Source organism: Centruroides vittatus, unplaced genomic scaffold (assembly GCF_030686945.1).
Source record: "Centruroides vittatus isolate TY-2023 unplaced genomic scaffold, ASM3068694v2 contig_392, whole genome shotgun sequence".
Taxonomy (NCBI): Eukaryota; Metazoa; Arthropoda; class Arachnida; order Scorpiones; family Buthidae; genus Centruroides; species Centruroides vittatus.
The window spans coordinates 59,409-81,963 of NW_027122208.1; the positions used below are offsets into that span (position 1 = coordinate 59,409).

General features: G+C 32.4%; 1 protein-coding gene across 2 annotated transcripts in view; it reads left to right on the forward strand.

Moving 5' to 3' along the window:
* Positions 1–6,951: 6,951 nt before the first annotated feature.
* The window catches only part of LOC136975948 (uncharacterized), a 36,913-nt gene continuing 21,309 nt past the window's right edge, over positions 6,952–22,555 (forward strand). For both annotated transcript variants that reach the window (XM_067271124.1, XM_067271125.1), the window contains exons 1-5: positions 6,952–7,188; positions 13,384–13,643; positions 13,721–13,843; positions 18,637–18,846; positions 19,496–19,713. In XM_067271124.1, coding sequence (XP_067127225.1) covers positions 7,095–7,188; positions 13,384–13,643; positions 13,721–13,843; positions 18,637–18,846; positions 19,496–19,713 — 905 coding nt within the window. In that variant the 5' untranslated portion in view covers positions 6,952–7,094. The remainder of the gene's footprint in view (positions 7,189–13,383; positions 13,644–13,720; positions 13,844–18,636; positions 18,847–19,495; positions 19,714–22,555) is intronic.

Consider the following 22,555-nt stretch of genomic DNA (forward strand, 5'->3'; position numbering starts at 1 on the left):
AGACGTCAATGAATTTATCTTTTTTATATACTTCGACAAGAAATCTATCTTATCTTCCTCGTTTACGACCTATTTTTTTATTATTAGATTAATTCTACGGGCCAGAAATGGGTGATCTCACTCAATATTCCTTCAAATCAAACAAGCGAATTTTAATTATAGTAATAATTTTACCGATTCCTTTCTACAGAGTTAAATACTTAGGAATAAAAATGGAGCGAATTTGTTCTATTTGCTTATTTTTTGCAATGGTGAGAAAACAGACTCTTGAAAAATCCTAGTGTTATTTAAATATTAGGAATGATTATAATAGAGCAGCCAGAAGACCCTGACCTCCTTTACCTTTGTAACTGAAAAAATCAAGAATAAATCAAAATCAAACAAGTACAGGAAAGATTTAAATGTGACAAATACTCAAACGTATATGTACAGATCTACAATATCTTACTCCTCTAGTAGGAGAATAAGATATTGTACAGGGGTAAATGTAGGGTTTACACGTTTCAATTCGAGGTCCCCTAATATCGGCTGTAGTTAGCCTATATTTCTGAATGATCGTCAAGAATCAAGAGTCAATTTTACGTAAAAAACGTAATCGTTATCTGTTACATCTGAGATGACATTGAATTTAATCAGGAATTTTCGAGATTGGTATTATTTATACTCGTATATTAATGTAAAACTATTTTATAATGCTAATATTATACAAATAACCTTTCAAATAAAAACTGACGATAAACTCGATTTAATTAATTAATAAAAATAGATAGAAGTTTTTTTTTATGAAAATGACCCAAATAAAATAATGTCCTGTTAAATATTTCTTAAATTTGTTTCCTAATTGTTGTTGTTACTTTAGTTTCAACTCATATTTACTCTTAACCAGAGACTCAAAGAGGGGAGAAAATGGGGCAAATAGCCCCTATACAATTACAATTTTCGTTTGCTTCTTTTACTTTAATATAATAATTTAATTTGTCGCTATTAATTATAAATTAAATTAAGAGCCCCAATTTATATGTTTCCCAAAACCCATTGTCTTCTGGGTGGCCATACTCTTAATAAGGTGTAGTATAGCTTCATAAGCTTAATCGACTTGAGTTAATCTTTGTTCTTATACCAATTCGGAAACTAAATTTGTTAATATTTTTTTAATCTGTAAATTAGCGTGTTATTGATAATAACGATTATCAGAATGCTACTGTATTAATGCTACAAATTGCTTAATACAGTACTGTACTAGGAAAAATTCATAGAACTTTAGCGTAGATCTACTAGAAATATTTATTTCATTGTTTTATTTACGATCGAAGAAATGCCATTTAATAAAAGTCAGCAGCCGTATATGAAAAGTCCAACAGAGAGTTGCTTAACTTTCCCGGCAACATTTGATTGCATTGGTTTAAAAAAAAAATTGTAAATGCTAATAACAATTAAAATCGTCATTAAGTCCGACCCTACTAGAGATAAGACACACGATCTCCTTTATTTTCCCACTCCTCGACCTTTATCCACCAAAATTTAGTAGAATCAATTTCTCTAATACACAAATCTTCCTGTAAAATTTCAGAAATTTTCGACAAAAATATAAGAGTTATTAAGCTTCAAATAGTGTAAACAAAATTGTGTCTTTCACACACAAATATTCACTTGTACAGAAAAAAAAAAAAAAAAAAAAAAACGGAAATTTTGCGTTTCAAGGTCCCCTGAGTCCAAAATGTAAAAATCTTGGAGTCATTAATATAATTTAAAACAACAATACTTTTTTTTAATCATTTTATTTTTTACCACTTATCAGAATTGGAAAATCTAAAACTTAAACTATATTTAAGCAAGTTTCCAGTGGAGTATTATTCTATTGCAAAAAGGGCAATTGCCTGGGGCCCTCACCAATAGAGACCCAAATCAATTTTTTATAAGAAAATATTTACCCAAAACTCTCCCCGAAAAAATATTCGAAGTCATCACTGTACTGTTCATGGCAGAGCCAGCCATAGCCTAAGGTCCATAGCCAACGGGTCGAATAATCCCCAGGAATTTTTCGGGGGGGTAGTCCGTTCGGATATGTCGGGCCCCGTCCCTCACCATCCGGTCGCCCCATTGTGGGCCTGGCCGAACCCATAATGGGCCTACTAAAAGAGGCCTTCTTAGTGCCCACAGGGCGGAAAGAGTTAAAAAAAAAAAAAAAAAAAAAAAAAAAGGTCCATAGCCAGAAACGGTTGGGGCCTCAACAGCGTTAACAGCAAACTCATCTACAAATGTGCTATTGAACCCATCCTCACCTATTGCTGTGAGGTATGGGGGTACGCCGTAAATAAAGTCCACAACCGAAAGAAACTGCTCTCGGCTCAGCGGAAAGCGGCAATCGCGATCACTAAGTCCTACAACACCGCTCCCACTGACGCTCTCCTAGTGATCGCAGGTTTGGCCCCAGTCAACCTTGTAATCATCCAAAAATATGTAATGAACCTCTTAATGGGCAAGTTCTCATCCAACGTTAGCCCTGTTACCATTCACAAGATGATCAAACATCACAATCTTCCGGACACAATACACCCCCTGATCGACGAAATCGCAAACTGTGGCCTTGACATCAAGAAGGACCAAACTTCCGTCCATCCGGCGAACAGCATTACCTACGACTTTGTCCAATATCCACCACTGTCCTTGAAAGGACTCAGTTTCTACACGGATGGCTCCAAGGCCCCAGGTGCTGTTGGTGCAGCTGTTCACCTGGTGGATCCCCAAGGGAAACTTTTTTGGAATGCTGCTTACAAACTGTACGAGAATTGCTCTGTGAATCAAGCAGAGTCTTTAGCAATTTGGAAGACTCTCCGATATATCCACGATAATATCCGGCAGTTCACTGGGTAAAGGATCAACATAATAAGTGACAGCAAAACTGCACTGCATCAGATAAAAAAAGGAAACCGTAAACTCCCCATCATAAGTAATTGTCTGGACACATTATGTGCCCTTGCTGGTGTGACTCTCATTACCTTTTACTGGGTCAGGGGTCACTCCGGCAACATCGGCAACGAAACTGTGGACAATTTGGCAAAGAAGGCTCATAAAGTAGCCTCCAAGTACACCTCTAGTAGCCTCCAACACCTCCGTTCCCATCTCCTACCTCAGGAAGGAACTCATCGCCATCACTATGTCAAGATGACAAAATGACTGGGACAGTAGCCACACTGGACGGAATACCCACAACTTCCTCCCGGACGTCAACAGTAGATCCCGCCTCACTTTCCTGAGTACGACTCATTCTATTACGCAGATTCTCACCGCCCATGGCAATTTTAAGTGCTACCTTTATCGTTTCCTTAAGAAGGGAAATGGACTTTGTGACTGTCTTGTAAAGGAGAGGGACGACCCTTTCCATCTAATTTTTACTTGCATCAAGTTCATTCAGCATCGCCAACAACTCAGAGACCTGACAACCTATAAAGGGCAGCGACCGGATGGCCGAGCGGTCAAGGTTAGCAGCCTGCCGCCATGGGGGACCCGGGATCGAATCCGAACGGGTCGAAAAATCCCCAGGAATTTTTCGGGGGGTGGTCCGTTTGGATATGTCGGTCCCCGTTCCTCACCACCCGGCCGCCCCATTGTGGGCCTGGCCGAACCCATAATGGGCCTACTAAAAGAGGCCCTCTTAGTGCCCACTGGGCAGAAAGAGTTACAAAAAAAAAAAAAAAACCTATAAAGGGCACAACTGGCCTTGCCACCTTAGCGTTTTCCTCGAGGACAAGGACATATACACCAAATTCGTCAAATTCGTTAACAACCTAAATTTATCAGACTATCATCTCCCAACTGCTACTCAATTCAACATGCCAGCTATCTCACCGGATAACCACAGCCAGACTCCATAGCATCAGGCACAAGGTTGGCAACCATCAAAGGACCACACCTCAAGGACTTATTCGGTATCTCCAAAAGGGTGCTACTCCTTCCTCATTACTCTCACCGGCACCCATCCTATGTTTTCAATTGTTTTGTAAGCCAAACCAAGGCGCCTTTCTTGTTGTTCAGTTATTCCACCTATTAATTCTTAGATACTGTTATTGTAATTTGTAATCTTGCCTTCTACGTCTTAACAGACGGTTCTCAGCAGGCACCCTCATCCTCCTCTTCCCTCCTCTATTTCCTTTCCTAATCCCCCTCCCAACCTCTCCTTTTCCCACCTCCTGACTCCTCCTTCCCTCCTTTCTTCTTGTAGGGCTATACCTCCGAGTAAGGCCTCTTTCCCCTTTCACCAACTGTACTGTTCATGGAGCTCTTAATTCAATGCCTGGGTCCCATAAAGCTATAACGCGCCACTGCAAGTTTTGTAAATATAAATTATGTAAGACTACTAATTATAATTAATAAGTGTTAATCACTAAAAGAGTTCTTCTTAGTTCTAATCAAACTAAACAAATGACTATCAAACATTAATTATACCGAATCGTATTGTATCGAATAATGTACAAATCTTTCATCACAAATCGTTTCTAATGAGAAAAATTACACTACAAATAAAAGAAAAATATTACAAATTATTTCAAAAATAATATAAGGTTTGATACTTGATACATTGAACAGTTCAATTAATTACATTTTAATTATACAGTAGAGCATCGATTATCCGACTCAATTGGGGACTGGGGTTGGTCGGATAACTGAAAAGTCGGATAACCGAAAAGTATGAAAAAATACATTATTAGTATAGTGTATTAGGCCTGGTTTAAATACTAGCCTCCCTTTCATGGTCGAGCCAGTGCTGTCAGCTAAAACATGCAAAAATTTAACAAAAATAATATTAAAGTAGCCAAGACATAACCAAATATTGTAGCGCCGCATCACTAGCGGACATTTGAATTTGCCGACTAGAACGCGGTCGGTTAATCGGGGTCGGATAATCGATGCTCTACTGTAATTTTATATGCACTAGAAAGCAGAGACTATTGTTCTTATCGCTTTTAGACAAAAGTAGCAACTACAGTTTATTTTCGGTCTATTTATGTACTAATATAATTACGATTAAATTCGTTCGAAAACATTTCTTAATAAAATAACAATTTATCATTTGAGAAGCTCTTACATTATATTATTTCTAATGACCATTTCTCTATAGGAAGGAATATAGGATGAGGTGAAACAACACGTAAGTGAAGTTTTTTCTCCTCGTGGCTATTTAAATTAAGGTAATGAAATAATAGATCAATATTATATATAATATATTAAATTCTATAATTTTCTATTTTAACTCTTTCCTATTAATACGCGGTAGTGTACTACACAAACACATTTTTAATTTCAGAAAAATTAATTATATTAGAATATCGAGTTAGTATTAGAAAGATCCCTTATGTCTTAAACATTAACTTAGTTAAAGCCATGTTGAAAATTCCTCCAGAAAATTCTTATAAGAAAATTCACCTCGTAGAATGATCATGTTTGATACTTGCGGTACAATAGAATTCAATAATTCCAATAGACACGGGGAAAATACTTCATTCGAATTATATGTTATTTACGTTAGGAATTTTTGTTATGTCTGACATAAGTATGTAAGACATTGATTTATGTTATATTCGTTTGAACAAAGAGGCTTGTCCTAGAGAAATCGTTGTATAATAATATTTAAAATACATAAATATTGAACCCATTCTGGAGAATGCAAATTCCAAGGCACTGGAATCTGCATTCTCCAGAACCGGCATTCCAGTTCGAATCGTATTTTAATCGAACGTGTAAAGTGATCCGATTACCTGGCTGTACAATTTACGAGATAACTAAAACATATTTAAGGAAATATCTGATTCTAGTATAATAGGAGATTTTAACTCTAATTAGGAAATGAGTTCATTAAATTCCGAAATGTTTCTTGTAAAATTTGCCATGATGAACGAATGAAAAATAATACGCCTTCAACTGTTTTCACATTGTAGCGGATCCCAAACGTTAGAAGCGCCTCTAGCGGCCAATGCATTCATTTCCACTACAGTGGAACCTCGCTTAACGAGCATAATTCGTTTCAGAGTCGTACTCGTAATGCGAAACACTCGTTAAGCGAAACAATTTTTTTCATAGAAATTAATGTAAAATACGATAATGCGTTCCACGCCGAAAAAAATACTTAAATGTTTTATCTATAATGTTTATTCAAAGAAATTTATACAATAAACATTATTAAGGAGCGTGAATCATCATAATCTTTTCTTCTAGCACGAAATGTACCAACCTGGAATGAGAATTCAATTTGCAGAAGACAAAAAGAAATCACAGATAATAGCGAGGCTGAGGCCGAAGTTTTAAACGCGAAAACGTGTACGTCGGACGTTCGGCGGTGCCAAATTTTTGGGCTACGTAAAGGCTATAATTAAGTAATAGAAATTAATTAATTTGACTAGAGGTAGGCAGTTACGCTTCCATCTCGTATTAAATTTAATAATTATAAATAGTTAATTTTTAATTCAGACATTTCTAAAATTTAATGCGAGATAGCAGCATAACTGCCTACCTCCAGTCAAGTTAATTAATTTCTATTATTTAATTATGACCTTTACATAGCCTAAGAATTTGGCATATCGTTTGGGGTGTTTATTATATAACGGGCTTTGGTTGTTGATGTTTATAAGTATTATATGTGAAGACAAGTTTGGAAAAATGGATGATCACAAGCGACACTAAGATGCTAGCGGAACGAGTGCTAAATACAGACTGATGGAGCATGCACACAATTCGGAACTTCCCCTCTCCTCGTCACTCGTTACGCGAAACATCGCTCGTTAAGCGAGGTTTCACTGTACTTTTCTGCTATTTGCAGTCTGTGACCAGACGATCTGCATAATAGTAGAAAATGGATATTTATTACATATAACTCTAATACTACGTCACTAATACTATTACGTATGTATATATTAAAAAATCTCTGAATTAAGTTTCAAAAAAATGACTTAAACAGAAATAGGGAAATTTAGGGATATTTTATCCTACTGACGAGGAATTTTTTTAATTAATAGCCGGGTAGCGATATGGCGAACGCGAGGAAGATGGAAATGTAGCAGTTGAAATTGTCAAAACTTGTATAATACTAATTAAGGAATATGAATTGCAGCAAAGGGAGAGATTCGTTGGATATGGTAAAACAATGGATTTTAGAACACGCCTGTAAACACCGGATGGAAAAAGTTATTAAAGGTTGGTTCTTGTTCTTTGTGTCTTTCGAACGTATATCATTTTAAATGAAATTGGCATATTAACGATTTAATGGTACGTAACTTACGACAATTGAGGAAATTGATTAATATTCGTGTGTAATAAAGAACAAACAGTGAAATTTACATGCAGCATTGTGTACAACTCTTAATTTCAGTTTTGAAATGTAAATGTGATATATTTATTATTATAGTTAATATAGTATTGTGTAATTTATTTAAATTATACGATATTAACTAATTCATATTCATGTGTCACTATCTTGATTACTATCTATAGATAGTAATCAAGATAGTGAGAAATTAACTAGTAATCATCATATGTCAGGAAAGTAAAACAGTAATGTTTCCTCTTTTTTCAATCTCTACAAAACTACTGGTATAAATTAATATAAATAATCTCAACTATACGTAACTATCGATAAACCGGCAAAAATAAAACGATTTAGACGGTCGCCCTCGCATTCGAAGAATTTGGATATAAACGAATGCCGTTATTTTAAAAAATAGAATGGAAACTTAAAAAGTTGTGTACGACAAAACGTGTTGTGGTAGATGTTGAGTTTCTCTTCTGTTTTTTAAAGTGATGGCATTTGTTTATATCTGCATTCTTCGACCCGGGGTGACTTTTTAAAACGGAAGAAAATGTTGTTTCCGTTTTATTTCTTTTATTTTTGCTGGTTTGTTGGTAGTTATGTCTAGGTGAGGTTATTTATCCCTTTTTTTTTCTTTATTTTGAATGTAAACGAGTTATAATGAAGAAACGTGGAACGTATTTGATTAGCTTTTCGACGTAATTGCTTTTCTGTCGAAGCATTTGTTGTTGCAGTATGTCGAGAAATTGAAGTCTTGGCGGTAGTGAGATAGTTCTAAGAAATAACGAGTGCTTGACTTTTTGGATATATTTGTTGGACTGGATGTAATTGCCTCCTTAGTTTCGGGAACGTGTAGAACGGTGTTCCGCAACCGGTGTGCCGTCACAAGGTGAAAGGTGTGACGTGAACTTTTACATATTCTATTAATTGTCGAGTTTTATTTATATATTTTTATTACAGTTGCTGTGTTTCTTATGCTTGTATTTCATTCTCTGCCACAGAACTGATGAACTAAGATGATGTTTGTTTATTCTTTATTACAAGTTTATTACAAGTCGTGCATTTTTATGTATTCTAAGAAATTAAATGTAAAATAAATTTTCTCACAGGTGTTGATGTCTGGTTAATAATAAAAAGAAGAAGAGGAAAAAGAATGATGATAATAATAGGTTAATGGCATTATGTAATTCTATTAATACTGTAGTATCATATCATATGTATTTTAGGGTAATAACATTTTGTTGTGCCATGTTGAGTCGTGGATGTGCCGCAAGTAGAAAAAGGTTGAGGAACACTGGTGTAGAATTCCGAGGGAATGTCGTTGCTACGCGTGTTCTTCGGCCTTTAACTGTACGTGACAATGTTAATTTCTTCATCAAAACATGAGGCAAGATTTATTGATGGAAACATACTCTCGTAATCCATAACTGTCCCAATCTCATTGTCCATTAACGACATATCATGTAGGTTATTAACCAAACTAAACGGGTCCTTTACGACAAATTGGTAGTCTTCAATAAGTGGTGTTAAATGCCTATGCATACGTTTTTCCAAAATGTAGGTTGGTCCTTTACATTTCTCTACAACCGGTCTGATTTCTTTACTGTTTTTATGTATTTTTGCAAATCCAAACAACCTAGGTACCCCTGGGCAGGTAATGTGGGCCCCTTTTAGGAAAGGGAATAACGATGCTATGGGCGATTTTTCCAATTTTTTTAGTTTTCTGTCAATTCTTTCAACAATACCTCTGTCCACCTCATCACATTCCGTTTTTCTTATATAGTCATCTAGGGCTTCATTATACCTTTGTTTCTTCATTAAGACCAAATGCTTACTCTTATCAGCCCTAGTGACCACTATATCGTTATCATTAAACCATCTTCTAGCCTGGTTAATGCACAATTCTTTATCTTGCCTCCTGGAGCATTTTTCAGTTTTGAATGCCGTCTTCCATCTGTAATAGTCCTTATCCACTTCACACATTCCCGTAATACCTCTTTCTATTTCGGCTACTATGCCTCTCCAGTTCCTACTGCTGTCCGGAACATAATTCGGACCTTTTTCCAGAACACGTTTAACACACTGCGGGAGTTGCATCTGATCCCATAATATATACGGGGTTGGCTTCAAAATGCTCTTAACTTTGGACGGTTGCTTTTTCGAAATCCACAACAGTTTTTTCTTGTACTTCTTCTTTAAACTAATGCTTATCTGGTCAGTTAACCCAACTACTCTTGAATTGATACTCGCTAATGTATCCGGGTTCTTTCGAAACAAATTCTCTTCCAGTTCCACTATTTCTTTAATGGTTCTGTACTTTATATTCTTTACACGTTTAATTGAATTATTTAAGCATAGCATTCTTACTCTTTCCCGTATCGACATACATTCATCAGGCAACTTAATTCTAAAAATGGACATTGGATAAATTCTTCTTGCCCGACATTCTTTCAAGAACTGTAATCTGGAGTCAATCTTTATAGAAAACTGGCTGTGAAAATTGTAAAGATTGACTCCAGATTACAGTTCTTGAAAGAATGTCGGGCAAGAAGAATTTATCCAATGTCCATTTTTAGAATTAAGTTGCCTGATGAATGTATGTCGATACGGGAAAGAGTAAGAATGCTATGCTTAAATAATTCAATTAAACGTGTAAAGAATATAAAGTACAGAACCATTAAAGAAATAGTGGAACTGGAAGAGAATTTGTTTCGAAAGAACCCGGATACATTAGCGAGTATCAATTCAAGAGTAGTTGGGTTAACTGACCAGATAAGCATTAGTTTAAAGAAGAAGTACAAGAAAAAACTGTTGTGGATTTCGAAAAAGCAACCGTCCAAAGTTAAGAGCATTTTGAAGCCAACCCCGTATATATTATGGGATCAGATGCAACTCCCGCAGTGTGTTAAACGTGTTCTGGAAAAAGGTCCGAATTATGTTCCGGACAGCAGTAGGAACTGGAGAGGCATAGTAGCCGAAATAGAAAGAGGTATTACGGGAATGTGTGAAGTGGATAAGGACTATTACAGATGGAAGACGGCATTCAAAACTGAAAAATGCTCCAGGAGGCAAGATAAAGAATTGTGCATTAACCAGGCTAGAAGATGGTTTAATGATAACGATATAGTGGTCACTAGGGCTGATAAGAGTAAGCATTTGGTCTTAATGAAGAAACAAAGGTATAATGAAGCCCTAGATGACTATATAAGAAAAACGGAATGTGATGAGGTGGACAGAGGTATTGTTGAAAGAATTGACAGAAAACTAAAAAAATTGGAAAAATCGCCCATAGCATCGTTATTCCCTTTCCTAAAAGGGGCCCACATTACCTGCCCAGGGGTACCTAGGTTGTTTGGATTTGCAAAAATACATAAAAACAGTAAAGAAATCAGACCGGTTGTAGAGAAATGTAAAGGACCAACCTACATTTTGGAAAAACGTATGCATAGGCATTTAACACCACTTATTGAAGACTACCAATTTGTCGTAAAGGACCCGTTTAGTTTGGTTAATAACCTACATGATATGTCGTTAATGGACAATGAGATTGGGACAGTTATGGATTACGAGAGTATGTTAATTTCTTCTCTGTCCTATCCACAGTCCCGATATATGAACTGTTCGGAGGCCAATTGGCCTAAGTTTACTTTTTGTTCTAAAAAAAATATAAGTAAGTTCTTAATAAAGTTTTTTCCTGGTTACAATTATGAATATAAGTTTGTTTATATGTAATAATAAAAATACATATATACACAGTCTTGCATTTTAATTAGTCGTGTTTTTTTCCGTTTGTGGGGGTTAAAGAATCTGTCTAATGTCGATTGTTTTTCTCACTTCTTCAGGATTTTTCAGAAGTAATTAATAGCATTGTAATTGTAGACATCCCTAAGCCTATTAATTTAATACCTTCAATCCCACGTATCTCAACCTGGTTTGGATGCCATTCTAAAATCATTGTTCTGACATCCTCCCACCTCTTCAAAAGATGTTTAATAGCAGATATCGACATTAATCTTCTTTTTTCAGAAGAAAACATATCTCACCAAGTTTCTTGGTATTCTTCATTCAAGAGTTCTTGGTTCTTGGCTTTCTTTTGTCGTCAGATCAGTTTCAGGTTCCATTATGAGCTCTTCAATGTTCTTTATTTCTCAGATGTGATTTTTGTTACTCCATTAGCTGCTCGAGTCTTCTTGATCAATCTTATCTAAGAAAGATACAGTATAAACTGTGGCCTACGGTAGACCTGTTCGAGCCATACTGCCAGCAATATCAGACATCTTCTGCCCCCTCTCTACCTTTGCTATTATACTCTCACCTTTTGAAAAATTTAAACAGATGTAAAACTTAACAAGTGCCGACTCACAATCTCGCAAAAGAATTGTTTCTGTCAGAAAAATAAAAGGCTGGAATTACAAGAGAGAGTTTCAAAGTTTGGAGGAATACTATCGATCAATATATACTGGGTTGAGCGTCGATGTCTCCCATGCTCCAAAAAGTTTTGAATTATTGCCGAAGACAAGGGATGACCAATCGTTATTCATTATTTTACATCGCTTCTTCTTGTGTTTGGTTTGTTTTGTGAGGTGTTCGTTGTCTGAACATAAAAATCTTTTGTGAAAGTGTTGGTTATCTGATTTGTTCATTAACCCAACTGTTCGTTAACCGATCACCCACTATATTGTGGAAAGATTAAGAAGGATTAAATTTTATAAAATGACACTGAAAGTTATCTAAAGAATAAGAAAATAGATAATTATATTTAAAATATATTATCTCCTATCTCTATGTTGCTTCTATTTTCAGAAAGAGAAATGCTCAATTCTTTATATTTCTCTATTTAAATATTGTAGTTCTTTAACTAAAGCACTACTTTTGGTTGTAACTGGAATTAAAGGATAGATTATGACATCCATGTGCAACTCGAGCGGAAAGCATTTCTAAACTATAGTTCAGCGGCATGTAGCAATAGTTGCTTGTGACATCATTTTGCTACATTCTTGCTACGTAAAGAATTGCGATCACAGTGTTTCCCAGGATACTGCCATACCTGTCCACAGTCATCATTCCTTCACAGACAGAAGTGGGATTCATCCATAAACAATACCCAATTCCATTCAGTGATCCAGTTGTAATGATGACAGCACCACACCAGACTTGCAGCCCTGTATCAAATAGTTAATGGCACTCCATTGCTGGTTGTTGTGCATGCAGCTCAACTTCATGCAACCTGTTGCAAATGATTTGGGTGGACACAAATGCACCCATAACGGCAAAAGGCAGCTTTTGATGTCACATGTCTTGGCATACAGGTCCCAACAAGCTGTTTGGTGAATCTGCCAATCTGTGAACTGTCATGTGCCAATTTTAATCCACTCTTAAGCATGTTTGAAGATTTCCTTGCTTTCATCATGTCACCCATTGCTGAATGGTACTCACATTGTTCCCAACACACATGGCATGGCAACTGTGCATATTGACATACTCAGGTCACACAGCTCCAAGCTATGTTTTGTTCTCCAGACATTAACTGGTGGTATTCAGCTCTGAGGCATTTCTACACTTCTTTGAAAATTCAGCTGCCACAAACCATTACTGATAGCATTTACAGCTTGAGCTAGCTGCTGCTTTTTATAGCCTTAATCTGGGTACCACATGACTTGCAATGATGTGTATGCAAACTTAATCATTTGCATATCTCTGTCACCTATACCAGTTTTTGCAATTAGTATGGCTGCACATGTTTCTTTGTGGTGTTGCAATTTCACTTTTGAGGAGTGTATTAAAAATTTCAAGTTTTTCATCTCATAAAATGTGTTCTGTTTATACAGTGATACCTCAGTTCTCGTTGATAATCCGTCCGAAAACAATCGGCGAAATCCGAAACAATTCTTTCCATGTGAATCAATGTAAATCCAATTAATTGGTTCTAGACACTCCAAAATACATACCAAAAACACATTTACAACTTTATGTAAATACTTTATGTATTTACATAAAGTTGTAATTATTATTATTTAAAAATTTTCATTTTAATATTAAAAGTACTTTTTTATTGATAATTTTTTTCTTTTTAAAACTTTCAGCTATTTTTAGAAGAGGTATTGAGACCCTACTGAAATGGAAGGAAATTTCTGAAATATCTATCAATCCAGCTTTCATGTTTGTGACTCTTGTTGAATGTTTTCAAGAAATGCTTCATAATTATATTCAAAAGAAAGAAGAAATAATGTGGAATAACAGTTTTAGTATTTTGATAGCAGATTTGTTAGAAGATTTATATAAACAGAATCGTTTCATATCTTTCAAAATGTTTGTAAATATAATTACCAGATTGAAATTATTGGTAAAATAATTTTATTCATTTATTTATTTTTATAAAGATTTATGAATGTGTAGATAATATATAGAATATTTTTACAGGAAATCATGCAATTAATGAAAGAAGAAAAAGATTCAACGTTTATTGTACATCAATTAAATAAATATTTTCCTCACTGGAATAAAACAACACAAGAACAAATTCAGAAGTCATTTAATTTATCTGTAAGTGATTTAAAATGTAATTTGTAATTTTTGTATAATATAAATATTAGAAACTCATAATAGAATCAAAACATCAGCATAAAATAAAAAGTTTATTGAGAAAAACAAATGTTTTCAATAGCTTTCAGCTATTATCATCAGGTTACAGAATTAGAGTTCGAAAACAGAACATAGGTAAATCAAATTTTGCTTTTTAAAGGAAGAAGCATCATCTGATTGGTGATGTGGTTGGTGGAAATTATTACCAGATCTCAGAGATCTTCAGGCTGTTGGGGGGGGTCTTACAATCCTTGTAGTTTATGGCCATATTTTTCTTACAAGCTCTATAAATCTAGCTTTTCAAGGTGTTTTACAGATGTTTGCTCTTTGAATGTAGAAGTTGTGCTGTGTCTGTGTGTGCTTGGTTCTGATGTTCTGTGACCAGGTTGGCTAATGCAGTGGTGTTTTATATGTTCCTTCAAACATTGTTTGAAGGAACATACAACAGTTGGATAAGGGTACTAATGTATTCCATTTACTGTCCACAGATAGTGTGGGTGACTGGAAAGCTGTAAATGACTGCATTTTTAGAATCCTCAACAAGGAGTAAGTATACAGTAGGGTGCCATCTAAAGCCCACCAAAATGTTACTTTTTTTTCAATTTCCTGGTTAATCCATTTCAAGTGTTGGTTGTATCTTGCTGACTTGTGTTACCTATCTTCAGTGTATTTACATGTGGATAGGGAGTTGAATAGTGTTGTAAGTTGACAGTGTGGAATTGGATCATGGAAAAACAGTTGATTAAACACTTGATGATTCTAGGATGGTAGCAGTGTTGTGTTGCAATGTTGGTGATGTACTTAAATTCTTGTGCCTTGCCTTCATGGTTGGAAATATGCATGAAGGCTCTTCTAACCAGGGCTTTAAACACTGCCACTTTATAAGAGAAGGGATAGTATAACATGCTCTATAATGTTTATTTCAAATGTTATACAAAAGTTACTTTATTTATATATTCATTTTTATTTAGTAAAAATATTTAAATTTTTTGAATTTCTAAATTAGAGAGAATTGGTTGTAATTTTTATTTATTTATTTTTTGTTAAAATACAGAAATTAAGAATGTTTTTTAATATTATTCTTATAACAATAATTTTTGTATTTTAATGATGATTCTTTAAAAATTTTTTTATAAATTTATAATTTTATACTTTACACAAATTTTGACACTTAATCTGTGAGCACTACAGTAAGAACCTTTTTCCATGCCGACAATGGCACAATAGAGTGCCTATGTAATAGTTGGGACATGACATATCAGGACAGACTGTTTTCCAAAAAATTCCTGAGATTGTTCAGTCTGCCTTGATTTGATCTCATGTTCCTAGAACCATCTCAGTCATCCAGTATTTATATCATTCAGATCTTGTTTGGAGAATGCTATATTGCTTAAATTCATTTTGATTTTGAAGAGAGCTTCTGAATCTCAACTATTTTCTGTTCTGAGACTCCAGACACTATTTTTCAAGTCCGAATAATTGTTAGAACTATCAATTACAATTATAAAATTACTTTTTAAACTACATTTATTATATTTCAACATATTTCATTGCCATTTTAATTATTTAACATAGAACTAAAATAGACCTGATCTCATACTTGTAAATGATGAAGATGAAGAAAGAAGTTACTGGATTTATTCATTAATACTCACCTTGAATAATAGTGATGTGTAATTTCCAAAGAATAAAAATAATAGTTGCCTTAAATACTAGTTGCAGATATTATGAATATGCATGCACTTGAACACATGCTAGAATGCTTAAAGAAAAACAGATTTGCAAATACAAGATTACAGTGCACACTAATTAATATAACACTATAAAATTGAGTTAATATTTACCCAATAAACTGGATGTACAGTTATTTTGATGCTGTAAAATAATAGTTGCAAGAAACGCTTGGATATTTTAATAATAATCATGACTATTTGAGTAAATCTGGTATAAACAGCACCTCTAATAAGCAGTGCAGCAATATGAAAAAGTTAAGACATAATGTGTTTATTAGAAAAAATCCAGTTTATCTGTTATCTGTGATGTTTTGTTGTATTTGCCTTACAGGGATATTAATCATATACTGACATCTTAATCTTAATGTCAGTAGTCTGTTTTTAAAAATTAGATATTCTACAAAAAAACATTATCTGAGAGTCTGTTTCCTATTATTTTAAATCAAAAAATTACAATTTATTACATCATAATCTAGAATTCCAAGCAATTTTCTAAAACATATCTAAAACACAACAAAAAGTTTATATACACATACTTTGTTACTTGTTTATATATATATATATATATATAAACAATTACAGACTATCACTATCATATTGAATTTAAATTTCTTAAAACATTGCTTTCTGATCTTCATATGATTATGTTACTGCATATATGTTATTTGTTAATAAAGTTTGTATGCTATACCATAAACATCATGTTTATGATACAGCATAGTAAATAATAGGGTTTCTCATTTCCCAGTTATTTTCTTGTTTTGGGATTCCAGGGAAAAAGTGAACTGATTCCCAGGATCCTGGGATATAATTAATTATTTTTAAGATATAAAATAAATCTTAAAATCGAATGATATAATTACTTTTCATTTTTAAGTAACTTAGTACATCCTGCAATCTCCAAAATAATATTAACAATGCTGTGTAAAATATGTACAAAAAATTACTTTTGAGTTACGTAGAAATTTTCACATATAGAAAAAATTTAACAAAGTTTGTTGGAAACTGCTTACAACAAAAATGCCTTTGAATTGAGTTGAAAATTTAAAGAAAAAAATAAACTTAGATCAAACTTCAAGTTAGAAGGTAATTTTTGTTATTTAAATAAAACATAATACAAAATATTATTGTAAATTTTTATAAGATTTTGGAAACCAAAGATGGTCAATACTCTGATCACTCAATTTGAATCTTATTTAAGTAATGAAAAGTCCCGCTATCGAGAATGCCCTTTTCGATTGAATTGATGTGGGTGGAATCGTCTAATGTATTTAAGAGAAGACGGATGTTATGTGTTTTTCACCTGTTGCCTGGAAGATTTCTAGTTCATTTTCAAGATGCGTTACAGTATTTCTTTTGCCATTTAGTATTCATGATTTGTCTACCTCGTCTGCTTTAATAGCGGCATTGAGTTTACAGTCCAATAATTCTACATTTCTTTTGGCTTTAATAATCAGGTTTATGAAGAAAAACTTCATACTTGCATACTTCATACTCATTTGTATCCTTGCCCAATTTGCACAACCTGGCATTATGCAGTTATTGAAGCTACTGGGCATGGTTAAAAATTAAGACAGTATAAGCACAATTATTCCAGATATTACAGGTTCTGACAAGTAAAGAATTTTCAGAGTCCTGCCACAAATAAGATACTTATTGATTATTGACCATTTGTGACATGTTATAACAAGCAAAAATTTAAAAAACTAATAAGTAGGTTTAAAATTAATAAATACAAATGTATTCTGACAGTTTGAGTTAATTATGCTTTCTATTTGCAAATGTTCCTCAACCTTAACACAAAATATGAAAAAAGTGAATTTTTAAGAACTTTGCGGGATTTCTCGGGTTAAAAAACAGCTGGGATCCCGGAATCCCATTGGAGAAACCCTAGTAAATAACATACAGCAATAGAGAGATTTGTTAGAAAAAAATTTATAAGAAAAACAAGAAATAAATTGTTACACATTTTAAAAATTCCTGCAACAAGTTGCTTAACTTTCTTAGCAAAATTTGGTGGCACCATCTGTTACGATATTTTATTAAAACTTTTTATATATTTAACTATTGTAAAATGGCGAAAAGCTTAATTTTGAGGATAGGAATGGATTGTATAAAAAATTGTAAATGCTGTAACAGGTAAAATCATCATTAGGTACAACCCTACTAGAGATACACATGATCCCATTATCTCCTCACCCCCTTGTCCTTTAATCACAAAGTTTAATAGCATCAATCCCCATAAACAAATCTCCCTGCAAACTTTCAGAAAATTTTGACAAAAAGCATAGGAGTTATTAATTTTCAAAGAGGGAGAACAAAATTATGCCCTCTGTCCACCTATCAACACTCTAATATCCATACAAACAGAAATTACTCCTGAATTTTTTTTTTTTTTGCATTCCTCAATGTTTCAAAGTTCCAAGTCCAAAAGTACAAAAATCTGGAGAAATCATTTTTTGAATGATCACCATACTTTCCCTCAGTTAAGTATTACTTTCCCAACTGTTATATATATCTGATACTTCTGTAAAGTGTTGACTATTCTCAATCTTCCTTACACACCGGTGATTCAATCAAAAAATACACTTACGGTTATCTGGTTTTATGTAAGTGTTGACTATTGTTAATGAAGTCACAACTGAGCATTTAGGTTGTTTCTAGGGATATTGGTAAAACACTGTGATGCCTCTTTAGTGCAAATCTTGTTTGTTGATATCCAGTGCATTTTTTTTTTTTTAACATCTACATGTGATTCTGACATTCTGCCAATGGTATTTTGGAGTGGAACTCAAGACTTAATATAAATTTTAAAGTATTATTTTTACTTTTAAATAATAGAGGAATACTCATATTTTTTTTAAAATATTACATGAAAACATTTTTTAACTTTATATAAATGCTTTTAGATTATTTTCTTTAATTTTTCCTGTTTATATTATTTCTAAGTAAAAAATTTTGAATTATTTTCTTTTCGTCAAACTTTCTTAGTAAAAAATTAAATTCATTTTATATCTGTAGAATGCTGTTTGTCTTAGAAAGGCCAGAAAAGTCATAACTGTATGTCGCAGATTTATACTCGGTCTTTTAATCAATGATGTTAGATGGAAAAAATATGCAAAAAATAATTTTGAAGAAGATATGAAAAGTTTTGCACTTGTTGTCAGTGAAGATTTAAAAGAAGTTATGAATATTTTGAGACCAGAATTACCTCTTTCACCTATTGAACAGGTATTTTACATTACATCTTATTTTTTTTTTTTAATTCATAAATAATGACTATATGTACTTAATATAAACAGAAACTTAAATCATTTCTATATTTATTGGAAATGGGATATTTATGTAGAAAAGTATTTAAATAATTTAAATTTCTATATAAATATTAATATATAATATTTTTTAAAATAAATTATGATTAAAATCTAATGAATATACATTAAAATACAAAAAAATTTGAATTAGTTACACTGTTATTGATTGTACAATGCTCTATCAATTTAAAATCAAAAGTACATAAAATTTTTTATTAATCTTTAATAGCATTAATTTATAAAGTTATTTATAGAATTATCTACAACTTTTATTTTGAATGTCACTAACAAAGCAGAAAAATAAAACATTAAAATAAATGAATATAAAAAATATATATATTTAAACTCTGGAGCACTATTTCCATTAATTCCAAGTGCTTCTCATATATAATAATTTTTCATTTCAAAGTTGTGTGTCATGATCTGTTTGAAGACATTTTAAATGACGTATACTAGTATAATCAGTTAAAAAATTAACTAAAATAATAATTTCCTTTTTTCAAGTAAATTAAATTTATATAAGTAAATTCCTATAAAACATGCTTAAAGTATTCTATGCATTTCAGATACTGAATGGAGCAAATGATGATCTCTCCAATTCATCCGATCCATTTGTTCAAATGTTGTTAGAACATCTCCATGTTGACATGGATCAAGATGATTTTCTTATCCTTCTAGCAAGTTTAGATCCTGAAACTGAATCTCAAGTTAATCCAACCTCGTTGGCTGGCATTTTAGACATTATCAGTGATTCTGCATCGATAACAAGTGACGTGAAAGTAGTGTATGTATTTTTTTCATATATAAAGTTAAATTTATTCTTAAATATTAGTTTAAAACACCATACAATAATGAATATCATATTGGAAGAATTTTATCTTTTAATAATATAAACTTTTATAATACTATATTGAAACTCAAATTGGTTGGGGAAAAACATTTGGACTTTTAGTTTAAAAATTTTGAATTATGGAGGTTTGGCTTAAAATCAAGATTTTGTTCATTGGTTTATTGACCATAATAAACTATTCCCACAATATTTTTATGGGTCTTACTATGTAGAATCATTGTGTCAATGTAAACCTCTCAGTGTTATCCAGAAACACAAAAACACTTAACTGAATTATTAAATAAGCTAGTAAGAAATGCTTTCCCAACTAGTTGATCTGTACACTTTTAAGTGTTTAGTAAGGAATTTAAATTCCTTACTAAACACTTAACAATTTCTTCTTAAATTGTGATATTTTGTGCGTAGAATTGTTCTGTTTCTTTACTTTTTATCACAAACACTCTTTACGATTGTTACATTTTTAAAATTTTGTCGTAAAGGTTGAAATCTTTACATAGAATTATATTCTAATCATTTTTTAAAATTAATTTATCAAAAATCCATTTATTTATTATATCATCTAGTTGGAGAAATCCATCAGCAATCAAATAAAACAAAAAGCATGTTTGAAAAAAAAAAAAAAGGTTTTAATGACAGTTATGGTGTATAGTCACATACATGCTTTCTGGAAGCTACTACCCTCACCTGCCATCACATGATACGATATATATTTTTAGTTGTACATGATTCTTGCACTTTATAGAAAGTTTCTGATTAATTTATTTCACAGGTGAATGTTAATTATTTTTATTCTTTATTCATAAATCTTGTCCTTTTTTTTTCTCTTGTTTTACTATTTTATAGCTATTTTTTGGCTATTTGGGCAGACTTATCACACCACAATTTTTTGAGAAATTTTTACTTGGTTTTTTTTATTTTCTATTTTTTTATTTATTTATTACACTTTTTGATCTCAAAGATGTGCATTTTTGTTTTTTCTACCATTCTTCAGTTGGAGCTTTACAATTTTATCTAATAAATTTTACATAATTAGGATTTTATTTTATGTCATTTCTTATATTTTAGAATTTAAAAAAATTTACCTTACATTGGTATATAATTTTAAAAGGTATTGTCTTTCATTAGATGGTATGTTCTTCATTTTTAACAGTGTACACTTGTATGCATGTCTGTCAATTATTATAATTAATAATACTAATATTTAACTATTTAAGTTTTACAAATATTAGTATATTAGTTAGATTAGGTTAAATTTTACCTACATGCATCGTCACGGCGGCACTTTCGGTTGCGACTGTTTGTGTTCCTGACCGACTCCTCCCGGAGGGAAGTCGCTGGCAGGTCGCCGATGGTGTAATGTCGGTAAATATTGATACATACTAGTTATTGATTTGTGTGTTCAAGAACTACTGTGAATCAATAACTAGTGACGTTATACACTCGACGGCTCCTCTCTGGGAGGAGTTCGTCAGGAGCATGAACGGTCATGACCGCCATCATGACAGTGCAATGCTAGCAAGAATTTATTTCTAAAAGTAACAAAAAAATTAACCTTTACTCATGATTAATATACTTTATTAAATTTATTCAAATGCTGAATTTCTTGTCTTACATTTGTGACATTGAAAACAAAAAAAAAGGAAATTAGCATCTTTTCTAAATAATAATTTATGCCTACCATCGCATTTGTCGCCATCTGCATCAACAGGTTGTAAGCCGAACTTAATCGCAAATTTTACATCAGAAGAAATTATCCCATCAACACCAACTTCGGAAAAATTTGATTTTAAACATAGAAATAAATCTTTCGTTGTCCACTTGCGAAAATGCATTGCGAAACTCAATAACACACAACTAAAGAAATCTGAACAAAGCATGTTAGACCGATTATAATTGTTCAAAGTTACTAACAGCGCCACCTGCATCGAAATTCAAAAGACGCTTGTTGTCGAGATTACAGAAGTGCAGCCATGATGGTGCACGTAAGTAAAATTTAATCTTAGATAAAAATTACTTGCAATTTTCAGTTTCCAACATAGATTATAATCTTTCCTGTTCAATACAATTTTTCAGAGGGTAATCCAGGTTGGAAACTAAAAACCGTAAGTAATTTTTATCTAAATATATATTTGTAAAACTTAAATAGTGAAATATTACTATTTTAATTATAATAATAGACAAACATGTCTACAAATGTAAACTGTTAAAAATGAAGAACATACCATCTAATGAAAGACAATACCTTTTAAAATTATATACCAATGTAAGGTAAATTTTTTTAAATTCTAAAATATAAGAAATGACATAAAATAAAATCCTAATTATGTAAAATTTATTAGATAAAATTGTAAAACTCCAACTGAAGAATGGTAGAAAAAACAAAAATGCACATCTTTGAGATCAAAAAGTGTAATAAATAAATAAAAAAATAGAAAATAAAAAAAAACCAAGTAAAAATTTCTCAAAAAATTGTGGTGTGATAAGTCTGCCCAAATATCCAAAAAGTTCATTATTTTATTTAAATGAAAATTCTGGATATTTTATGAAAATACTGTGTCCAAATCTAATTTGAGTTAACTAGTTTGATTTAATAAGTAAATTTCTCTGCTAGATGATTGGGGAAAGAAAATGACTTCAAGTTATCACAGTTTGAATTAACCAGGTTCCATTGTAATATGAAAATTTTCACTAAAATGTATGGGAATATACATTGTCTCAACATACAGAAAAGTCTACTTATTGTAATTAGTTTTAGTTTTAAACAATATTAATAACA